The following is a 21,295-nucleotide window of genomic DNA, read 5'->3' on the forward strand; positions in this document are numbered from 1 at the left end:
CCCCAGAGTTCTGTAGGAACTAAAAAATGAAATTTCAGACCTATTAGTAAAAATTTGTAACCTATCATTAAAATCATCCATTGTACCTGAAGACTGGAGGATAGCAAATGTAACCCCAATATTTAAAAAGAGCTCCAGGGGTGATCCGGGAAACTACAGACCAGTTAGCCTGACTTCAGTGCCAGGAAAAATAGTGGAAAGTGTTCTAAACATCAAAATCACAGAACATATAGAAAGACATGGTTTAATGGAACAAAGTCAGCATGGCTTTACCCAAGGCAAGTCTTGCCTCACAAATCTGCTTCACTTTTTCGAAGGAGTTAATAAACATGTGGATAAAGGTGAACCGGAAGATGTAGTATATTTGGATTTTCAGAAGGCGTTTGACAAAGTTCCTCATGAGAGGCTTCTAGGAAAAGTAAGAGATCATGGGATAGTTGGCGATGTCCTTTCGTGGATTGCAAACTGGCTAAAAGACAGGAAACAGAGTAGGATTAAATGGACAATTTTCTCAGTGGAAGGGAGTGGACAGTGGAGTGCCTCAGGGATCTGTATTGGGACCCTTACTTTTCAATATATTTATAAATGATCTGGAAAGAAATAAGACGAGTGAGATAATCAAATTTACAGATGACACAAAATTGTTCAGAGTAGTTAAATCACAAGCAGATTGTGATAAATTGCAGGAAGACCTTGTGAGACTGGAAAATTGGGCATCCAAATGGCAGATGAAATTTAATGTGGATAAGTGCAAGGTGATGCATATAGGGAAAAATAATCCATGCTGTAATTACAAAATGTTGGGTTCCATATTAGTTGCTACAACCCAATTTTTTATTTATTTTATTTTTATTTAAAAGTTTTTTATATACCGCACAAGGGATCACTTACGTGTCCATCTAAGTGGTTTACAAGTTTACATACACAATAAAACAAAATTTACATGCATAGTATAAAACAAAATTTACATACATAGTAAAACAAAGTAATACTTGATAATAGCGGTATCAAGAAAGAGATCTAGACGTCATAATGGATAACATATTGAAATCGTCGGTTCAGTGTGCTGCGGCAGTCAAAAAAGCAAACAGAATGTTGGGAATTATTAGAAAGGGAATGGTGAATAAAACAGAATATGTCATAATGCCTCTGTATCGCTCCATGGTGAGACCGCACCTTGAATACTGTGTACAATTCTGGTCGCTGCATCTCAAAAAAGATATAATTGCAATGGAGAAGGTACAGAGAAGGGCTACCAAAATGATAAGGGGAATGGAACAGCTCCCCTATGAGGAAAGACTAAAGAGGTTAGGACTTTTCAGCTTGGAGAAGAGATGGCTGAGGCGGGATATGATAGAGATGTTTAAAATCATGAGAGGTCTAGAACGGGTAGATGTGAATAGGTTATTTACTCTTTCGGATAGTAGAAAGACTAGGGGGCACTCCATGAAGTTAGCATGGGGCACATTTAAAACTAAATCGGAGAAAGTTCTTTTTTACTCAACGCACAATTAAACTCTGGAATTTGTTGCCAGAGGATGTGGTTAGTGCAGTTAGTATAGCTGTGTTTAAAAAAGGATTGGATAAGTTCTTGGAGAAGTCCATTACCTACTATTAAGTTCACTTAGAGAATAGCCACTGCCATTAACAATGGTAACATGGAATAGACTTAGTTTTTGGGTACTTGCCAGGTTCTTATGGCCTGGATTGGCCACTGTTGGAAACAGGATGCTGGGCTTGATGGACCCTTGGTCTGACCAAGTATGGCATTTTCTTATGTTCTTATGTTCTCTCTAACATACATAAGGCTCTTCACAATCCTGAGATGAATTGGTTCAACGACTCACTGATACTCCACGAGTCAACTAAACCAACCAGAAACCAATACATCACTACCATTTGTACACCCTCCCCCAAAAACACCAACCTGGCTTCCACAAGAGCACGTGCGCTCTCCATAGTTGGCCTGGCCTTATGGAACACAATGCCAGTAGATCTATGCCAGGAGGACTGCCAAAAAATGTTCAAGCAAAAACTAAATACGTGGCTGTTCACACAAGCTTACACCTAACACTACCCAGTCTAGTCACCCTACACCTTAGGCACCCAATTCCCCTTCTGTTCCTTCCTCCTTCTGATGTCTATTTTTTTAAGTATTCTCTATTTCCTTGATACTATATCCTTGATACATGTTCAATATTCCCAAATTCCTCAGTATAATGTAAGCAACCTTGCAAGTAATTGATAACCTTCCCCTTAGTATATTTGAAGCAATCTTAGTATAATTGAAGCAATCTTGTTAGTAATTTTAGTGCTGTGTATATAGTTCCCTTACATTTATTCTCTACTTCTGTATCACCTCATATATCCATATATAATTAATCTTTCTGACTGAAGGTTTCCTTGAACCCTTATATTTCCATATATAGTTAACTTGAACCTTTCTGGCATATATATTGTTCATGGCATTGCATATATTTGTTCTCCTGTTTCTTGTCAAACGCAACTTAAGCGTAGTTTATTGTTTACTGTTAACCGATGTGATATCATTGATGAATGTCGTTATATATAAAACCATTAAATAAATAAATGATTACCGGCATGATTAAAAGGTGAGGTGAAAGTGGCTATTTTAGCTAAAAAAAAAAAAAAAAAAAAAATCCAGTGGTGTCAGGCATCCTAGGACCTACATGCTCCCATTGTGGTCATGGACGAGCTAAGTCATTCTCTTCTCTGGTGAATTGTTCCTGAGAACCTGTTATGGGGGATTCCCGTTTCAAGCGGTTTCACATACATCCTTGGTTCCTGCCTAAGATCATATCAGATTTCTCTACCTTAATAAGTTGTCCTAACATTCTTCTTTCACTCTTGTATGTATAATGGTGAAAGCTGTACTTTATGCACTGGGTGGGAACGGGATTATGAAATTTAGAAAATCCAGCTAACTTTTTTTTTTATTCTTTGGTTTAATTTGTGCTACTCAATCAGCAAGTGTAAAAGAGTTCAGACAAGTTTGATAATTTGTGCCTGTAAACCACTTACAAAATAGCAATATATGCGTGTACTTCTTAACTCCATCCTGGGATGCCCCTAAATTGCCCCTTTTTCTCCCTGTTAAGATTTAAATGTGATACTGTTATGCAAGTGGACCCTTGGACAGAGGGGGAAGTTGACGCTACGTGGGGAGGAGCCCCACAGGTCCCCACCATTGGTAGGCGAGACTGGTGAAGACAGAGGCCCAGGTGGAGCTTCACCACTACCAGCCCACATTCCCCTTAGGTTGAGCCCTCGGGTGCCGGGACCAGCTGGACTTACGTGGGGCCTCTGCAACGATGGAAGTCCTGTTGTAGAAATGAAGCTGGTGCTCAAGCAGAGGTCCAGAATAACGGAATAGCTCAAGTCGAGGATCAGGCAATGACTGGGGCTGGTGGCGTAGCTCATGGTCAAGGTCCAGGCTAGGGTCGTGGCAGGTGACGAAAAGTGAAGATCAGAATCCAGTCCAAAGTCAAAGCCAAGATCAGTCTCAGGAACTAAGGATGAAGATGAGGAACACAGAAGGCAGGAAGGAACTCAAGAGTAGCAAAGCACTACTCAAGACGAGAAGACCTATTGCCAAGGCAAAGGCTGGAAGCAAGTTCCAGCCTTATATAGGTTGAAGGCAATGATGTCATCAAGGAGGGCCACGGAGCTTTTCCCGCCGCGGGCCCTTTAAATCTTGAGGAGAGGTGTGCATGCTCACCTGCCTAAGGAATCGAATGCAGGAGTGGAAGTCAGCGGCGTCCTCCCGCCACCAAGAGGGAGCGTGGAAGTGCTGGCGGCGCAAGGAGACAATGATGGCGTCGGCGGTACCCCAAGTGCAGCGGCACTCAGGGCTGCGAAGATGCAGAGCTGCATTGGCGGCAGCTCCCTGCCGTGACAAGGGAGCCTGGGGCAGTCTTCGCCACAGTGTCGAGTGAGTGAGGCCAGCCATGGTGCTCCACATCTGGCAAGCATAATAGTACCCCCCTTCTCTAAGCCCCCCTTCCTGAGGGTTTCGATTTCCTGGAATGGGAGGTGTGGAATTGCTTAATCAGATTCTTATATATTGGAGGCAGGTTCCCAGGTATTTTTCTCCGGCCCGTACCCTTTCCAGGAGAGAAGATACTGCCATCTTCAGCCACATCTTCTCACATCCAGGACTTCACGTATTTGGTACATGTTATCACTCACTGAGGCGATCTCCTGTGGTTGTGGCATCCTTCAAAAGGGCTACGAAAGTACCAGGAGTTTCAAGAGGGAGAGGTGGAAAGAATTATGTATCTTTAGTGACACCAGTAGGCGGAGTTGGTAAGTTACTGGCCCCAGTTGTTGTAGCACCATTCTGTACTGAGGAGTTAGCCGCATTAATGGAACTCTAAGTTGGATATGACGGGTGCTGAGCCATACCATTTCTCCTTGTTTGAACTGCGGTGCGGCTCTGCAGTTGAGGTCAGCGAATGTTTTGGCCTTGAAGCCCACTTTCTGCAGCATTTGCTGCGTATGGCTCCAGAGATTTTTCAGCTCTTCTGCCATCATTTGAGCTGCAGGTGAGGGAATTATTAGAGGACACAGTAGAGGAGGTAGTGGTTGCTTGCTATAAACTATTTGAAATGGAGAGGCACCCATGGCTGTGCAAGGATGAGAGATATGAATTTTTTACTAGGGAATGCCAATATCTTGGAGTAAACTGGGTGCCACGATCAGAGATGATGTGCCTGGGGAATCTGTGGAGATGAACGAAACACATGCTGAACTAAGAGTTGCGCTAATTGTAGGGCCATTGGAAGACTAGGCAATGGTGTGCCATCTTTAAGAAATGGTTAACTACCACCCAGATGACCATATTGCCGTTTGAGAAAGGTAAATCCTTGACAAAGTTGGTGGAGATGTGAGCCCAAGGTTCCTTGGGGGCTGGCAATGGCTGTAACAGCCCCCAAGGTCGTCCCACTAATGGTTTCTGCTGCACACAGATGGGACAAGAGTCTACATAAGCCCAAACGTTCTTCTGCATGTCGGGCCACCAATAGAATTGCTGGAGAAATGCAAGGGTCTGGGCTTGTCCAGGGTGGCCTGTGATGTGGGAATTGTGGGACCAGCTTAGCACTTTTTCATATGGTGCTTACGAGGAACGACAGTCTTTCCTGGAGGGACGGTCATGGTGGATGCAAGGAGGACCTGGGCAGGGTTAAGAAAAGTGCCCAAAGGGCCTGCCACGGGTTCAGATGCTGAGCTTGGTGGAGGTGCTCCAGGTTTTTATGGTCCGTATAGATAGCAATATGATGCTGAGCCCCCTCCAACCATTGTCGCCATTCTTCCAACATGAGCTTGATAGCCAGTAACTCCTTGTTGCCTATTCCGTAATTACGCTCAGCTGGGAAACTTTCTTAGAGAAAAAGGAGCAAAGATGCAAGGTTCCAGAAGATGAGTACTGGCTCAAAACGGCATCTACTCCTTCAGAAGAGGCATCCACTTTCACAATAAAAGAACGCTGTGGGTGTGGGTGATGGAGACTAACTCTTGAAAGGCTTTTACAGCCTCAGGTGGCCATAGTTTGGCGTTAGCCCCCTTGCCAGTCAGGGCCGTGAGTGAAGCTGCCAGCTTAGAGTAATTGTTAATAAAACTGCGATAGTAATTGGCGAAGCCCAGGAACCTCTATAGGGCTCGTAACCCACTAGGTTGAGGCCACTCTTATATGCTCTTGAGTTTCTCGGGATCCATGTGAAATCCTCATTTGGAGACTATGTACCCCAGAAATGAAGGCTTTCCTTTTCAAATAGGCACTTCTCAAGTTTGGCATAGAGCTGATTATCACGGAGACATTGTAGAACTCAAGAATCGTCTTGGCGATGAGTAACCAGATCCTTCGAGAAGACCAAGATGTCGCCTAGATATATGACTATACATTCATAGAGGAGATCTCTATGGAGCATCTCAGCGGCCACTTAGACTTTTCTACTCCAGTGGGCATGCCAACTACGTCTTCTCCGATGCCCATCCTTCCGGCACCTTCCCAATGCTCCATCATACCGCTTCCAGCTCCTCCCCGCTATTCCGAGAAGCCTCAACTCTGTCGAGTCCAATGCAGTAGAGGAAGTTAGCGGGGTCCTCCCACCGCGGACAGGGAGCGCAGCGGTGTTGGTGGTGTAAGAAGACAGAGCTGGCATTTGTGGCACCCCAAGCATAGCGGCACTCAGGGCCGTGAAAATGCAGACCCCTGGTGGCGGCTCCCCGCCGTGACAAGGGAGCCCAGGGTAGTCTTTGCTACGGCATTGGGTGAGTGAAGTCGGCTGCAGTGCTCCGCAGCCGGCAAGCATAAGATATTGCAAGTACACATGTACTCTCCATGTTTACAAAATTGCATGTGTGTGTACATGCTACTTACATGCATACTGTATACTTAATTTTATGTCCCAACATAATCCTTTGAAAATAATCTCTACTGAATACTTGTCAAACATGCAAAAGATTGAACATGTTTTAATCTGTTATTGCTTGTTGTTGTGAATAAAATAGTCCCTTCATGCAGACTTACACAAATATCAAACATACAGAAGCTAAAAACATTTTCTTCCTATTTTTGATTTTTGAAATCAAACATTCTAAGGAGTAGCTATTTGCCACAGTGCAACATAAACTGCTAGTACTCTCACAATTAGTCATTTTTGTTTAAATATTTCACAACTGTTCTTACCTGCAAGGTTAGCTCATTCTTGATAGTTAGCAGTTCATCAACCTGCAGAAGTATGTCTGCTTTATCTTTCACTAATTGGAAATAAAATAAAACATTAATCTTTTTTAGATTTGCATATTGTATCCCACTTTTCCCTATAACATAATTGAGTTAAAAGCACCAGCTGGGGCTTGTGATACAAATGATCTGGGCTCAGATCCCCAACTGTCAGGACCTGCTGGGCCTAATCAGGTTCCATGAGGGAAATGAGGTGGCTGCTAATATCATGATACCCTCTGCCAGCCAATGAACAGCCCTCAGGTCAACAAGGATTTCCCAAAAGGAAATGAGATTAAGAGTGGGAGAATCAAAAGATGAAAGTTGATAAAGGCGGGTGGATGATGAAAAAAGAAGGGAAACCACTTCAGTCACAATTTATACGTGAGCCAGAACACTATGGTTGACAGCAAGTTTATTTCTCTCATTAACTGCTAACAAATTAACCAATGTAGCGTAAACTGTTACTTTAAGTAAAAGGTGCTCTGGTGATGCATACACTTGCAGATATTTCTGCTCTTAAAGCTAGAAAGAAGCATAGTTTGCACTTCCTCTTCATTCCTTTGTTACTCTCTATCTCCAAAGTGAGTGCCAATATGACCTTTTCAGATTAACTTTGGCATATAATTATATGTATAGTTGGACATTCAGACCTAGACAGAAAGCAGAGTTGCTTACCCTGTAACAGGTGTTCTCCCAGGACAGCAGGATGTGGTCCTCATATCTGGGTGACGTCATCAGGCGGAGCTCTATTACGGTACACTTTTGTCAAAGTTTCTAGAAACTTTGACTGGCACACTGAGCATGCCCATCATGCCATGATTCTTGTGTCCACAGGGGCTCCCTTCAGTCTCGTTTGTAGCAAAAAAACGCAAGCGAAAAAATAAAATAATAAACGTAAGCAGACCCAACTCCGCGGGGTGGGTTTCGTGAGGACTACATCCTGCTGTCCTGGGAGAACACCTGTTACAGGTAAGCAACTCTGCTTTTCTCCCAGGACAAGCAGGATGGTAGCCCTCACATATGGGTGATTAACAAGCTACAGGCCAATAGCAGACAACTCGTGCAGCAGGCACAATAATTGGGGTGCTATTGGCAATGATAAGGCAGCCAGAAATCACAGCAGGTGGTTGTAAAAGGATTTGGGGATTATACTGGAACAAACTTTTTCAAGACAGATTGGCCAAAGGTAGAGTCTTGACGAATTTCCTTATCTAAGCAGTAGAGGGCTACGAATATGTGAAGAGAGCTCCATGTCACAGCCTAGCAGATGTCAGCAATTGGTACTGAACGATAGTGTGCTACCGATGTTGCCATGGCCCTTACAAACTGTGCCTGCACTCACCCCTGGAGAGGAAGACCTGCTTCCTCATAGCAGAATTCGATACAGTCTGCTAGCCAGTTGGAGAGAGTTTGTTTGCCAACTGGAACTTGCAGCTTGTCTTTGTCAAAGAAGCAAAGAGTTGGGTGGATTTCCTATGCAGTGCAGTCTAGATATAATGCAAGTGCATGCTTATAGTTCAAGGTGTGCAAAACCCTCTCGCCCTGGTGAGAGTGAGGCCTTGGGAAAGAGTGGGCAGACTATAGACTGAGTAAGGTGAGAGGCTGTGTCCACGTTAAGAAGAAATTTAGGGTGAGTATTGAGGATCACTCGGTCACGGAGGAACCTAGTGTCGGGTAAGTATGGAACAAGAGCTTGTAACTCACTGACCCTTTTAGCAGAGGTAATGGCTACGAGAAAAATAATTTTCCATGTTAGAATTTTAACATTATAGTAATGCAAAGGCTCGAACAGGGAACGCATGAGCCAAGTAAGCACTACATTTAGGCTCCATTCCATAACCAGTGATCGTAGAGGAGGCTTAAGACGTAGAAACCCATTATAAGCCAACTCATAAGAGGTTGAGCTGCTAACAGGGTATCCCCTACTCCCCTGGTGGTACGCTGAGATGGAACTGAGGTGTACCCATGCAGAGGATGTCTGGGGACCAGAATCCGAAAGGTATCCTAGATAGCCTAATAGAGATGGAGTGGGGCAGGAAAAAGGGGTCAATACCTTTTGGTTAACGCCATTTGGTAAATCTTGCCGATGTCGAATGGTAAGATTTACGTGTGGAAGGTTTTTGTGAAGCTACAAGTACCTGAGAATATCAGTGAGTCTGTATTATGAGGTTGACCTGTAGGTAGGCGAATTGGTTCCTGGAGTGTTAGGTAGAGAAGTATGGGGAAGATTACTTGTCAAGGCCAGTACGGGGTTATGAGAATCATTGAAAACCTGTCCTGCTGTAGGTTCACGAGAGTTTTGGCTATGAGAGGTATCGGAAGAGACGCATATAGGAGGCATTTATTTACTCGCTACACATGGCTTCAGAGACAATGACTGAGAAGGTCTGTTAGTATGTTCGGTATGCCTGTTAGATAAGTGGCCCGGAGATGCATGGAGTGTGCAAGGGCCCAGGCCCAGAATTGTGCGGCTTCCTGGCAGAGCAGATAAGAGCCTGTGCGTCCCTGTTTGTTCGAGTACCACATTGCCACTATGTTGTCTGTCTGTATTCACAAAGTTTTGTGTGAGAGGCAGTGTTTGAAGGCATAAAGGGCATAACGCTCCAGGAAGTTGAACTGAGACTTTTCATGGAGCGGCGTCGACGCATTTTGGGTTTGGAGGGAGTTGATACAAGCTCTCCAACCCAAGTTAGATGCGACAGTGGCCAAGATCATCTGAGGATTTGGTTACTGGATCGGTGATATGGATCAGGGACGAAAGTGGTTGGAACAGCTTAGAGCCACTGAAATCTTAAAATCCACTGAGTTTTTCTCATGGCTAGTCTGGCCATAGGAGTGACATGGATCATGGAAACCATGTGGCCCAGCAATGGAAGAACTGATGGGCTAAGGCTATGTTGCATGCGCGCAGAGATGTGGACAATTTGATAGGATGTCTGTGCGGTTGTTGGGAAGGAAAGCTTTTGAGACTGTAGTGCCCAGATCTGCTCCATATGGGATTTATGGTAGTTGATCAGAATTCCCAGCCAAATGTAGTAGATTTATAGTGAATCTTAGAGAATTTAGAGCTCCTTCTTTGGATTGACTCCTTATTGGGCAGTCGTCCAGGTAAGGAAACACGTGAAAGCTGTTCTTTATAGATCAGCGGCAGTCACTGCTAGGCATTTGGTGAAATACACAAATTGTCAAAGCTAGTTCGAATGGCAGAACTTGGTATTGAAAATGTTGTTGACTCACTATGAAGCATATAGAAAGTCCAGGGAATAGAGGCAACCCCCTTGTTGTAGTAAGGAAAGCATGGTGCAGAGAGACACCATTTTAAACTTTTCTTTTTAAAGAAATTTGTTGAGATTTCTGAGGTCCAGGATGGGCAAAGGTTGCCTGTTTTCTTTGAAAGTAGGAAATAGTGGGATTAAAATCCTCTGCCTTGTTGCATCCGGGGAACGGTATCCTGAGCCCTGGTCCTCAGTGGGATGGACCGTTCTGTTCTTTGGCAAGGTTGAAAAATCCAGGAGCCTGCCTGACTGGCGGAGCTAGTGTGATCTGGATATCAGTTGGTCTCATGCGGGAGTGTGAGCAGTAAAAGGTCCTTCTAGTATCCCTCTTTGCTGTGCAAGAAACGTAGAGAGCTGTCGCAGGGTCTCGCAATGGTCTTGCAATTGAGCCACTGTCTGCTAGACCTTGGGCACGAAGAGATTATCTGCAGTGCATGGCAGGTCAGCTAGTTTATCTTGGACTTCGGGCCGTAAATCAGGGGCCGTAAGCCAGGTTCACCATCTAGCACTGAGTCCTGTTGCTGGCAACGGGAGGATGGTTCGAAGCAATCACATGTTGCTTGAATTTCATGTGGATGGCAGAGAGGTTCCCTTGGTGTTGTGTCAAATATAGCTGGTAAATAGCAATATGTGACACCAATATTGTTCTTGGAAGAAGTTACAACCTAGACCCACCCGAAAACGTCTGGTCCTTTTTAGTGACCAGGTCGAAAGGGATGGGTTCAGACACATCCATTACTTAGGTCTCGATGGGATCAGTGCCGAAGCAGGATTAGAATGCCCATTGCCGTTCAAGGATCCCGAGATAGGTATAGGAGTCCATGGAGGCTCAGAAGGACAAGTCAGCGTCGATGACTTAGGCTGTCGTTGGTAGGTGCCACAACGAGGCGATGCCACAATGGTGCAAAGATCGATGGCTCCGGTCTTAGTAGATTCCGGAAGGCATCGAGGACAGCCTGACAGACGAGGATGTCCAGCTCCTGCCTGGAAGCTGGTATAGGTAGCGCAGCTACAGGGGGAGACAGGCTAGGCGTTACTGGCACTTCCACATGAATCTGTGGTGGCTCAGTAACCAGCACCGGTGTCAGTGGGGAACACCTCGGTGCCTCGGGTGCAGAGGAGCATGGAGACTCTTATACTCTTATTCGCAACTGGCTCAATGGACATTGATGCCGGAGCGGTATCAGTGCCTGCACCGAACGCGGAACCACATTGGTGCTGGCGATGATGTTTCCCTCTGTGTTCGGCTCGGTCATTCTCCAGCACCGAGGAAGTTGCCACCAATGTCATGGATGGCGTTGTTGACGGACTGCCATCGTGCCGGTGATGATGATTCCCACGGTGCTTGGCCAGTCATTCTCCAGCACAGAGGAAGATGCCCTCGCTGTCCCGGATGGCATTGGTGACTGTTACCATGCCTCTACTGCTCTTGGCATTTTTTCTTGCCCAAGGACTGCACAGGGCTCTGGTTGAGAACCCAAAGTATGGAGCATTTTCTTTAGTCGAGGGCATCGACAGCAGCCCTGGCGGCATAGACGGTGACCGCAACGGGAACTGTGAACGTCCCCAATCCCTCTAGTCCCGGTGGGAGATTGCAGCAAGGATACTTGCGGGCATCATGGGGCAGACCGAGGGTGATAGACATATGGAGAAAGAGAGCCACAATTTGGTTGGTAACCCGGGGGAACCAATAGTGAGCTGACAGGAACCAACTGGAGAACAAGGCATAGTACTCACCGAGCATCGATGAAATGTATGCAAAGTTTCTAGAAACTTTGACAAAAGTGTTCCGTAATAGGGCTCCGCCTGATGACATCACCCATATGTGAGGACTACCATCCTGCTTGTCCTGGGAGAATTAGCAAAGTTTTAGAAATATGTGTAGGAAGCTGAGGGCATTTGTGCCAGAATTCATAGTACTTTATGACTTTCAGTAGAAATATAATGGACTGCTGCAATCACTATTTAAAGCATATCACAGACAAAATGCAATTATTTACCTGTAGTTCTCATTCAGAATAATAAACCACATGTGTGGGTCCATATGAGACACACTGCATGCATCAATTAGCAGAACATTTCAAGATCTTTTGAGCATGGGAGGACAGATTCCCAAATATTCACAGATCTGCTGATGGCTGTTGATTGTATATAGGGATCTTTGTTTAGTTTTTATTTTATTTTTCCTGGGAATTCATCAGTGTTTATAATGAACAAAATGGGAGAAAATCAGAGAAAAAAACTTTTTTCTCCACTAATTTTCGCCTATTTTTGTTTGTTACCACAAACACTGAAACATTTCTGGGAAAATAAAATAAAAACCAAAAACAAATGTCCCTAATTACTCAGAATGGCTAATGAGTATGAATAAAAACAGGTTCTGAAAGGGGATGCAAATGGGTAGTATGGCTTACTGCTTTGCTGTCACAGAATAAAGTAAGCAATTACACACTTTCTGCTGAAATTATCCACATTCATGGGACTAAGGGATATCCTTAAGAAAAAAAATGGCAAGATTCAACACTAACCGTACCAGCAGGCAAAAACACAGCAAAATTATGCTAAGGAAAAACTATTTTTTTAAAACATAAAACATGGAACAAGAGAATTTGGACTGACCAAATGTAGAATTGAGGCTTTATGTGTGGCTTCTAAGTTCTTATTGCAGTTTTTCAGATCTTTTCTTTTTTCTTTTTTAATGTAATGTTTATTAATTATTTCCAAATATATAAACAATATACAATAATCATACATATGCAGGTATGATATTCTATTGCACGGAACAATTGAACGTGAGCATATGCACAATCTGAGAAATATTGTAAAACTGTATATAATGTATTATATATTACATATAACATCGTATATAATCAAACATCAGCAATATGAAAATGAAAGAATGAAAATGAATAAAGTAAGAACTAGAGAAATAGTGGTCAAGCGTGTCAATCTGTTCATTGGGTTACGCCAATGCTGAGGATGCATGAGAAGCAGAAGTCTTTAAGGCTGCAGGAAGTATCTCCTCTCTCCAAGATAGATATGGTGACCACGTCCGATGAAATTTGGGAAGATGACGATGTTTTTGGGCAGTTATCTTGTACATCGTGCTAATTATGTCCAGTTTCTGTAACAGTGAGTCTCTTGTGGGCACCAAAGGCTGTTTTCCAGGTGGCCGCCAGAAGGCATCGTGCCCCCAAGTAGAACTGATTGATCAGTACACACTTTCAAATCGGAAACCATCAACGGGCACATTCAAGAGACCCTAGGCTGGGGTTAACTCCACCTGTCTTTGTAAAGTGCATTGTATGAAGTCATTCACATCAGACCACAGTCTCCTTACTTTGGGGCATTCCCACCACATATGTAGGTAAGATCCAATTTGGCCACAACCTTTCCAACACAAAGCATCTCTGCATAGTTTGGCTTTATGCAGCCTGCTTGGGGTGAAATAAGCGAAATAAGATTTTATAACCATTTTCAGTAAGAGAGGAAGAAACAGAGCACCTCTTAGTGTGGAGAAATATTTGATCCCATTCCTCATCGGAAAAAGATACCCAATTCTCCCTCCCATTTGTGGGTGTAATTAGGCCTGCCCACTAAAGAACCCTGCAACATATTATAAATTTTTGATAAACCACCCTTCATGCGATCTGCGTAGTCACACCATCCCTCAAATTGAGACTTTCCTTTAATTAGTTCTCCCTGTATATCTTCCCGCTGACCAAATTGTCTGAGTTGCAAGTAAGAGAAAACGGCAGATGGGGATAACTGATAGAGTTCCTGAAGTCGATCAAATGTCATTATGCCATTCTTATCCCTGATCTGGCCCAGAGTTATTAATCCCTTACGCTTCCATTTGCAGAACAACACGGAATCCCACCCCGGGGAGAATTTAGCGTTATGGAATAGATATGTGTTAGAGAAATATTTTCTCATGCCCAGAAGGAGAAATTTCCACTGATCCCAGGGTCTGTAGTATAATTTTGAGTGGGAGAGGGATTTCTCCTTCTAACTTCCATGCCCCTTTGGGTTGCCAGGTGAGGGCTTTAAGAGGGAAAGATCCTAACATAGCTTGCTCTATGGCCACCCATCTCGGTGTTTCTCCTCAACTATGCCACGAAAGGACAGCAGTGAGCTGAGCTGCTGCATAGTACCACTGGAGTTTAGGCACCCCCAATCCTCCTTGGAGCTTATGTCTATAAAGTATAGCTTGCGCTACCCTAGGAGGTCTCCGCTTCCATAAAAACGCGAACAGGCGCTTTTGCCATGTTTTCAATATAGCGGTGGGGATATGGATTCGTAGCGATTGGAACAAGTAATTAAATTTTGGAAGTACTTCATCTTTAGTATCGCTATTCTCCCAGTCCAAGAAATAGGCAAAGATGTGCAGTTCTCTAAGTCTTGGAAGACTTTGGCCGTGAGAGGGATGAAATTGAGTTTAAATAAGCCTTCTAATTTTGTGCCTATCATGATTCCCAAATATTTTATTTTTGTCCCCACCCATTTCAGGGGAAATTGTTGTTGCAGTTGTGTAGCTTGTACTGCAGCGAGAGAGATATTTAATACCTCTGACTTGTCAAGGTTTAAACGAAAACCAGACACCGAACTGAATTCCAGCAATTTATCTATGACTCCGGGTAAAGACTGTGGAGGGTTAGTTAATATGAACAGCACGTCGTCTGCAAAGAGCGACAGTTTATAATCCTCTGTTCCCACCTGGATACCCAAAATGGACCATTCCTCACGAATCTTTGTGGTGAGTGGCTCCAGAAACAACACGAATAGCAGGGGGGGACAAGGGGCATCCATGCCTTGTTCCTCTAGAAATTGGAAATGGGTGCGAGTAGGCCCCATTTACCTTAACCCTAGCCCTCGGATTTTCATAAAGTTTAAGTAGCCAATTTAAGAATCTAGGACCAAAGTTCATCTTTTCCAGGGTTTTAAACAAGAATTGCCAGTGAACCATGTACAAACCTTTTTTGAACCCAGCTACACTAACTGCACTAACCACATCCTCTGGCAACAGTTCCAGAGCTTAATTGTGCGTTGAGTTAAAAAAAATTTACTCCGATTAGTCTTAAATGTGCTACTTGCTAACTTCATGGAGTGCCCCCTAGTCCTATTACCTGAAAGTGTAAATAACTGATTCACATCTACTCGTTCAAGACCTCTATCATATCCTCCCTCAGCTGTCTCTTCTCCAAGCTGAACAGCCTTAACCCCTTCAGCCTTTCCTCATACGGAAGTTGTTCCATCCCATTTATCATTTCGGTTGTCCTTCTCTGTACCTTCTCCATCGCAACTATATCTATTTTGAGATGCGGTGACCAGAATTGAACACAGTATTCAAGGTGCGGTCTCACTATGGAGCGATACAGAGGCATGATGACATTTTCTGTTTTATTAACCATTCCCTTCCTAAAAATTCCTAATATTCTGGTTGCTTTTTTGACTGTTGCAGCACACTGAGCCGAAGATTTTAAAGTATTATCCACTATGTTGCCTAGATCTTTTTCCTGGGTGGTAGCTCCTAATATGGAACCTAACATCTTGTAACTACAGAAAGGGTTATTTTTCCCTATATGCAACACCTTGCACTTGTCCACATTAAATTTCATCTGCCATTTGGATGCCCAATCTTCCAGTCTTGCAAGGTCCTCCTGTAATGTACCACAATCCGCTTGTGATTTATCTACTCTGAATAATTTTGTATCATCTGCAAATTTGATAACCTCACTCTTCATATTCCTTTCCAGATCATTTATAAATATATTGAAAAGTACCGGTCCAAGTATAGATCCCTGAGGCCCTCCACTGTTTACCCTTTTCCACTGAGAAAATTGACCATTTAATCCTACTCTGTTTCCTATCTTTTAACCAGTTTGTAATCCACGAAAGGATATTGCCTCCTATCCCATGACTTTTTAGTTTTTAATCTGACTCGATGTCTGAAAAGAGTCTTCGCAGCATTTGAGGCGCTAAGAGCATATCAGATGAAGGAAGTCTGTGCTCTGTTGTGGCAGCAAATCTAGTTCTCCCAATTTTAACTAGGATTACTCCTACCGCCAAGAATGCTGCCTCAGAGGCTTTAGGTATACAAAAGCTTTCACCTAGAGGAACTTCAGCCTCCGGAGTGCCATTAACTGTAGCCATTCTAACGGCTGACTTGGACACTGTGGCCATTTTAGATCCGTCACCTGGCACATTGTCATTAGGAGCAGGACCTGGGTTTAGTCAGGGACCTCCCAAATTACTACCAGGGTTGGATTTCCTTCATGAATCAAAACAGGAAGTTCCTAGCACCAACGCTGGTGTTTTTTTCTCCTGACTTTTTCGAGTTTTTACATCAGGCATTTCATGCCTTACAGGGTCAACGAGAAGGCATAGCAGAACATGGACAGAGTTAAATTTCAGCTGAAGTTTCTGAATCTCAAAAGAGAAAGAAGCTGAAATGCTCTCCCTCTCTTTGGATTTGGATTGTCCCTCTTATTTAAGATTTGAGGATGAGAGAGGTAGAAGTGGACTGGAATCTTTGGAAGAAGGTGAGATTCAGCTGGAAGATGAAGAGGAGCAAATCAGGTTATTCCATAAGGAGGAAATGTCAGCATTAATCGCCTATCAGACATAGGCATTTCAGGATCAGTCTACAACTGGTTCAAGTCTTTCCTTAGTAATAGAAGCTTTAAGGTCAGGATCAATAATAAAGAATCACCACCGACAAATTCTTCTCTGGGCGTACCTCAAGGATCCTCCCTGTCCCCCACCCTTTTCAATATCTACCTCCTCCCCCTGTGCCAACTGTTAACAAGTCTCAACCTTATTCACTACATTTACGCAGATGATGTTCAGATCCTGATCCCCATAACAGAATCCATTACCAAATCACTCTCGATCTGGAACAACTGCCTACAATCTATCACTAGTCTCCTCAACAATCTAAATTTGGTCCTCAATGCCAGTAAGACCGAACTCCTCCTCATTTCCTCCAACCAAGACAACCTCCCGTCACAGACTCACCACAACAACGTCCTCACCCATACCCAGATTAGAGATCTTGGGGTAATACTCGACAACCGCCTTAATCTAAAGAGTATGATCAACACCATAACCAAAGACTGCTTCTACCGACTACAGGTATTAAAAAGACTCAAACCTGGAGGAGATCCAAGATGGCGTCGGACTGAAAGGACGTGAACGGAGCTCCGGCATTTCTTACTGCTTACTTTGTTGCCTTATTGCCTTCCAATTGTTGGAATTATGCCGCACACTAAGAGGAAAGGCCGGCTGAGGGAAACTATCTCAGGGAGCCCTGGCCTGCCGACTTCGCAGACTTTAATTCCGGACCTGTTCGCTCAGGCAGCAAGAACTCCAGAGAGTCCCGCGCTTGCGACGACGGGAGAGCAGCCGTTTTCGCTTGCGGGCGAAATAACGCTCAGTCCTGGAGCACCGCTGACCCCCCCCCCCCCCTGCAAGGACACAGGCTGAAAGCGCTGAGCTCCTCCAACAACGGACGTCGTTAGAAGGGGTGAGTTCACCTGAGACGCGCTTTTCAGGGGAGATCGTGGTCCCTGCGACAGAGGGTGGTGTAATGGCGTCCACCCCGCTGGGAGGAGGGGAAACCCCCGAGAGCCTGAGAGCTGTAAGCGGAGGGGGATCTATTCCGGAGATACCAACGGAGATAGCCAGAGGCACTGATGAAATTAACATTGTTTTTCAACCGATATCTCTTCCAGCTTTAAAGCCATTAGAAAGGCCTCAAAATATCACTTTAGAAACTCTGTGGCTCGCTATTTCAACACTTCAAAGCTCTTTAATAACAATTTCGGATGGATTTAAAATAACTCAAAATTCTATATCAAATGTGAAAACTGCTATGGTTGCTCAAACAGAGAGAATAACTAGCATTGAAGGGAAAATAAAGAAAACAGAGGAAGTTCAAAACTCTATAATTAAAGGAGAAGTAGTTATGAACAGAAGAATGGAGACATTAGAGAATGAACTGAGAAATATGAATGTTAGAATAATAAATTTCCCGAAGTGCAAGATGATCTCTGCAAAAGAGCAATTCAAAAGTTATTTAAAAGACGTATTGAAAATGTCAAATGAAGATTTGCCTGTTATAAATAAAGCTTATTTTGTGTCGATACTTAAACAAAGTTCAGAGAATCAGATGGAAATGGAAGGAGAAAGGATAAATATCACGGAGTTTCTAGAGACTTCCCAACAACATCAAGTGGAAGGAAGAGGTACCTTATTGGTTAAATTTATGTCATCGATGGACAGAGATATAATAATGAAAAAATGTCTCCAACACAGGACAATGTTATATCTAGAACAAAAAATATGGATGTACCCAGATGTTTCGAAAGAAACTCAAAGGAAAAGGAAGAAATTCCTATCTTTGTTGCCCCAAGCAAGATTACATGGTGCTCAGATAATACTGAGATTCCCTTGCAAATGTGTGATGAGAGTGGAAGGTCACAGATATGTTTTTTTTGACCCTGACCAGTTGGGGAACTTTATACAAAATCATCAATGGAATCTGGACACTGGATAAGATAGAAACAGCGTAAGATTTAAAGCTGCCTAACTTTCAGCAGTATTGAAAATATAGTTTGGTTAATATTGCTCTAAAATTAAAATGGATCTCCACATAATAGTATATAAGTGAAATACAGGAAATATATGTGTTTTTGCAGTTTAGTTAAATGTTACCATAGTTACTTATTACATGTAAATGTAGAAATGATGAAGGGAAAATTTTTCTTTATGATTATATGCCTTTATTACTGTATTACTCGACATTTGTTATGAATGTTTGAAATATTGAAAATCAATAAAAAATAAATAATAATAAAAAAGACTCAAACCTCTCTTATATTTCCACGACTTTAGGACACTTCTTCAATCCTTGATATTTGCCAAAATAGACTACTGCAGCGCTCTTCTCACAGGACTACCCAGCTCAACCACCAAGCCTCTACAGATGATACAGAACGCCGCAGCCAGAATCTTGACCAGCACCAACCGGAGAGATCATATTACACCCATCCTCCGAAACCTACACTGGTTACCAGTCAACCACAGAGTCCTACACAAATCTTTAACTTTAATACACAAATCCATCCACAATCTCCTTTATCTCGACCTTGAAATCCCTCTCAAACTCCATACCTCCAACAGACCAATGAGAGAAATATACAAAGGAGCGCTACAAGCCCCTCCAACCAAAGCCACGCGAGTCATCTCATCCAGGGACCGAGCATTTTTGACAGCAGGCCCAGCCATCTGGAACAACCTCCCCGCAGAACTCAGGCTGGAACCTTGCCTACTAACATTTAAGAAAAAACTCAAAACTTGGCTGTTCCGCCAAGCCTTCCCGGATCCCTGGGACACATTAGGTGTTTAATCTAATCACGAACAATGGAACCTCCCTCCTCCCCTGTATACCTGATCTGCATTGATACTTCCTCTAATATGTGGACTAACACTAGACTGGAATTTGTGATCTCTCCCTTTTACTTAATCTAAGTTGATGCCCTCTTCGGGCCTTTTTCTTCCAGCTGCCTAAGCTTCCAAGTTCACGGTCCACGTTAAATGTAACTTTTGTTTCCTTGGTTTTTCTTTGATTATGAAAAAAAGTTGTTCCTTCAGTTGTTTCAGTTATCTACCCCTGTTCGATGTAAACCGATCTGATATGGTATTTAACCTTGAAGGTCGGTATAGAAAAATGTTAAATAAATAATAAATAAATAATTATCCAGGTTACTTCTGCATTACATCTTGAGGAACAAAAATTTGAAGAGACTCCTGGTTGGGATCCAATCCTAAGAGGTACAGAGAAGACAGTCTCTACTTTTCCTCTGTACCTGGAGATCGAAGCTGTGATTGAGTGGGAAACCCCTTAGGCTGGTTATATTAGCCTAAGAGTTTTTAATAGGTTGTATCCTATACTGCCAGAGGTGCTGGATCGTCTTATCCAAGAACCAAAGTCGATGCAATTGTTGCAGCAACAGCCAGGAGAACTACCATTCTTGTGGAGGGGAGCGCAACTCTACGGGATGCCCAAGGTAGGAAACTAGAGTCAGTACATAATCTCTTTTCCGCAGGCTCTTTCCTATTTCAGGGAGCAGTTTGTGCTAGTTGACTCTAGAGATTTGCTCTGTTGGATTCAGCAATTACCTGAGACTGAAAGCACTGCAAAGTTAGAATTGTCAATGGCTTATTTATCTGTTGCTTTATATGATATAATTAGAATCTCTGCTAGATCTTTAGCTCTTTCTGTAGGAGCTAGACATTTTCTGTGACTAAGAAATTGGTCTGCAGACTCTTGGTCAAAGTCTAGACTTTTGTAGACTTTTGCGTTTACCTTCTAAGGGTAAATACCTCTTTGGTGAGGAGCTGGACCATTTAATAAAAAAAAAAAAATCTAGGTGATCCAAAATTGCAGAGATTACCAGAAGATAAAATCCGAGCCAGTTTTCGACCATACTGTGGTCGTACTCAGTTTATGGAAGCAAAGAGATACAGACCTGGTAAGAGAGTAATGCCTCAGTTTTCGAGAGGTAAAAGCAGGTCTCAGCCTTTTTGAGGAGCAAGAAGACCAAGGGGCGACACTACTCGAGCCTCCAGTGCTTCAAAATACACAGTGAAGCCCAGAGGATTCATTCTCTAGGGGAGCCTATAGGGGGGCAGGCTTTTCTCAGGGATTGGGTCAATGGGTTTTAGATATAATTCAATATGGACATGCTCCAGAATTAAGAAGATTGGTAAGAGATTATTAGGTTCTCACCTGCCCATACTCCAGACAAGGTTGCAGCAATTCGTTGGACATTCAACAAATTGATTCAATTATAGACAATTCAACCAGTTCCAATCCACAAATGTCAAAAGGGGTAGTATTTGATTTATTTTGTGATTCCAAAAAAAAAGATGGTTCGCTCAGACCCATTTTGGATCTAAAAGGCATGAATCAGAACCTTGATTTCACATGGAATCTCTTTGAACGGCAATCGCTTCAGTTCGCAAGGGTGAGTATTTAGCATCTCTCGACTTAAAGGAGGCTTACTTTCATATTCCAGTGAAACCAGATTTCCAAAAATATCTGATTTTTTCATAATCTGCCAACATTATCAGTTTATTGCCCTATCTTTTGGGCTGGCAACAGCACTAAGAACCTTTACAAAAGCTATGCTGTAGTAGCTGCCTTTTAAAGAAGGACGATATTAACCAGTCGTCCCTTATTTGGACGATTGGTTAATATGGGCCAAAT

At 43.2% G+C, this 21,295-nt stretch overlaps 1 protein-coding gene across 3 annotated transcripts in view; it reads right to left on the minus strand.

Annotated features, from left to right (window-relative positions):
- Positions 1 to 21,295, minus strand: part of GKAP1 (G kinase anchoring protein 1) — a 272,831-nt gene that overhangs the window by 45,239 nt on the left and 206,297 nt on the right. For all 3 annotated transcript variants that reach the window (XM_029616830.1, XM_029616845.1, XM_029616837.1), the window contains one exon: positions 6,710 to 6,780. In XM_029616830.1, coding sequence (XP_029472690.1) covers positions 6,710 to 6,780 — 71 coding nt within the window. The remainder of the gene's footprint in view (positions 1 to 6,709; positions 6,781 to 21,295) is intronic.

This window comes from Rhinatrema bivittatum, chromosome 1 (genome assembly GCF_901001135.1).
Source record: "Rhinatrema bivittatum chromosome 1, aRhiBiv1.1, whole genome shotgun sequence".
In the NCBI taxonomy this organism is placed as follows: domain Eukaryota; kingdom Metazoa; phylum Chordata; class Amphibia; order Gymnophiona; family Rhinatrematidae; genus Rhinatrema; species Rhinatrema bivittatum.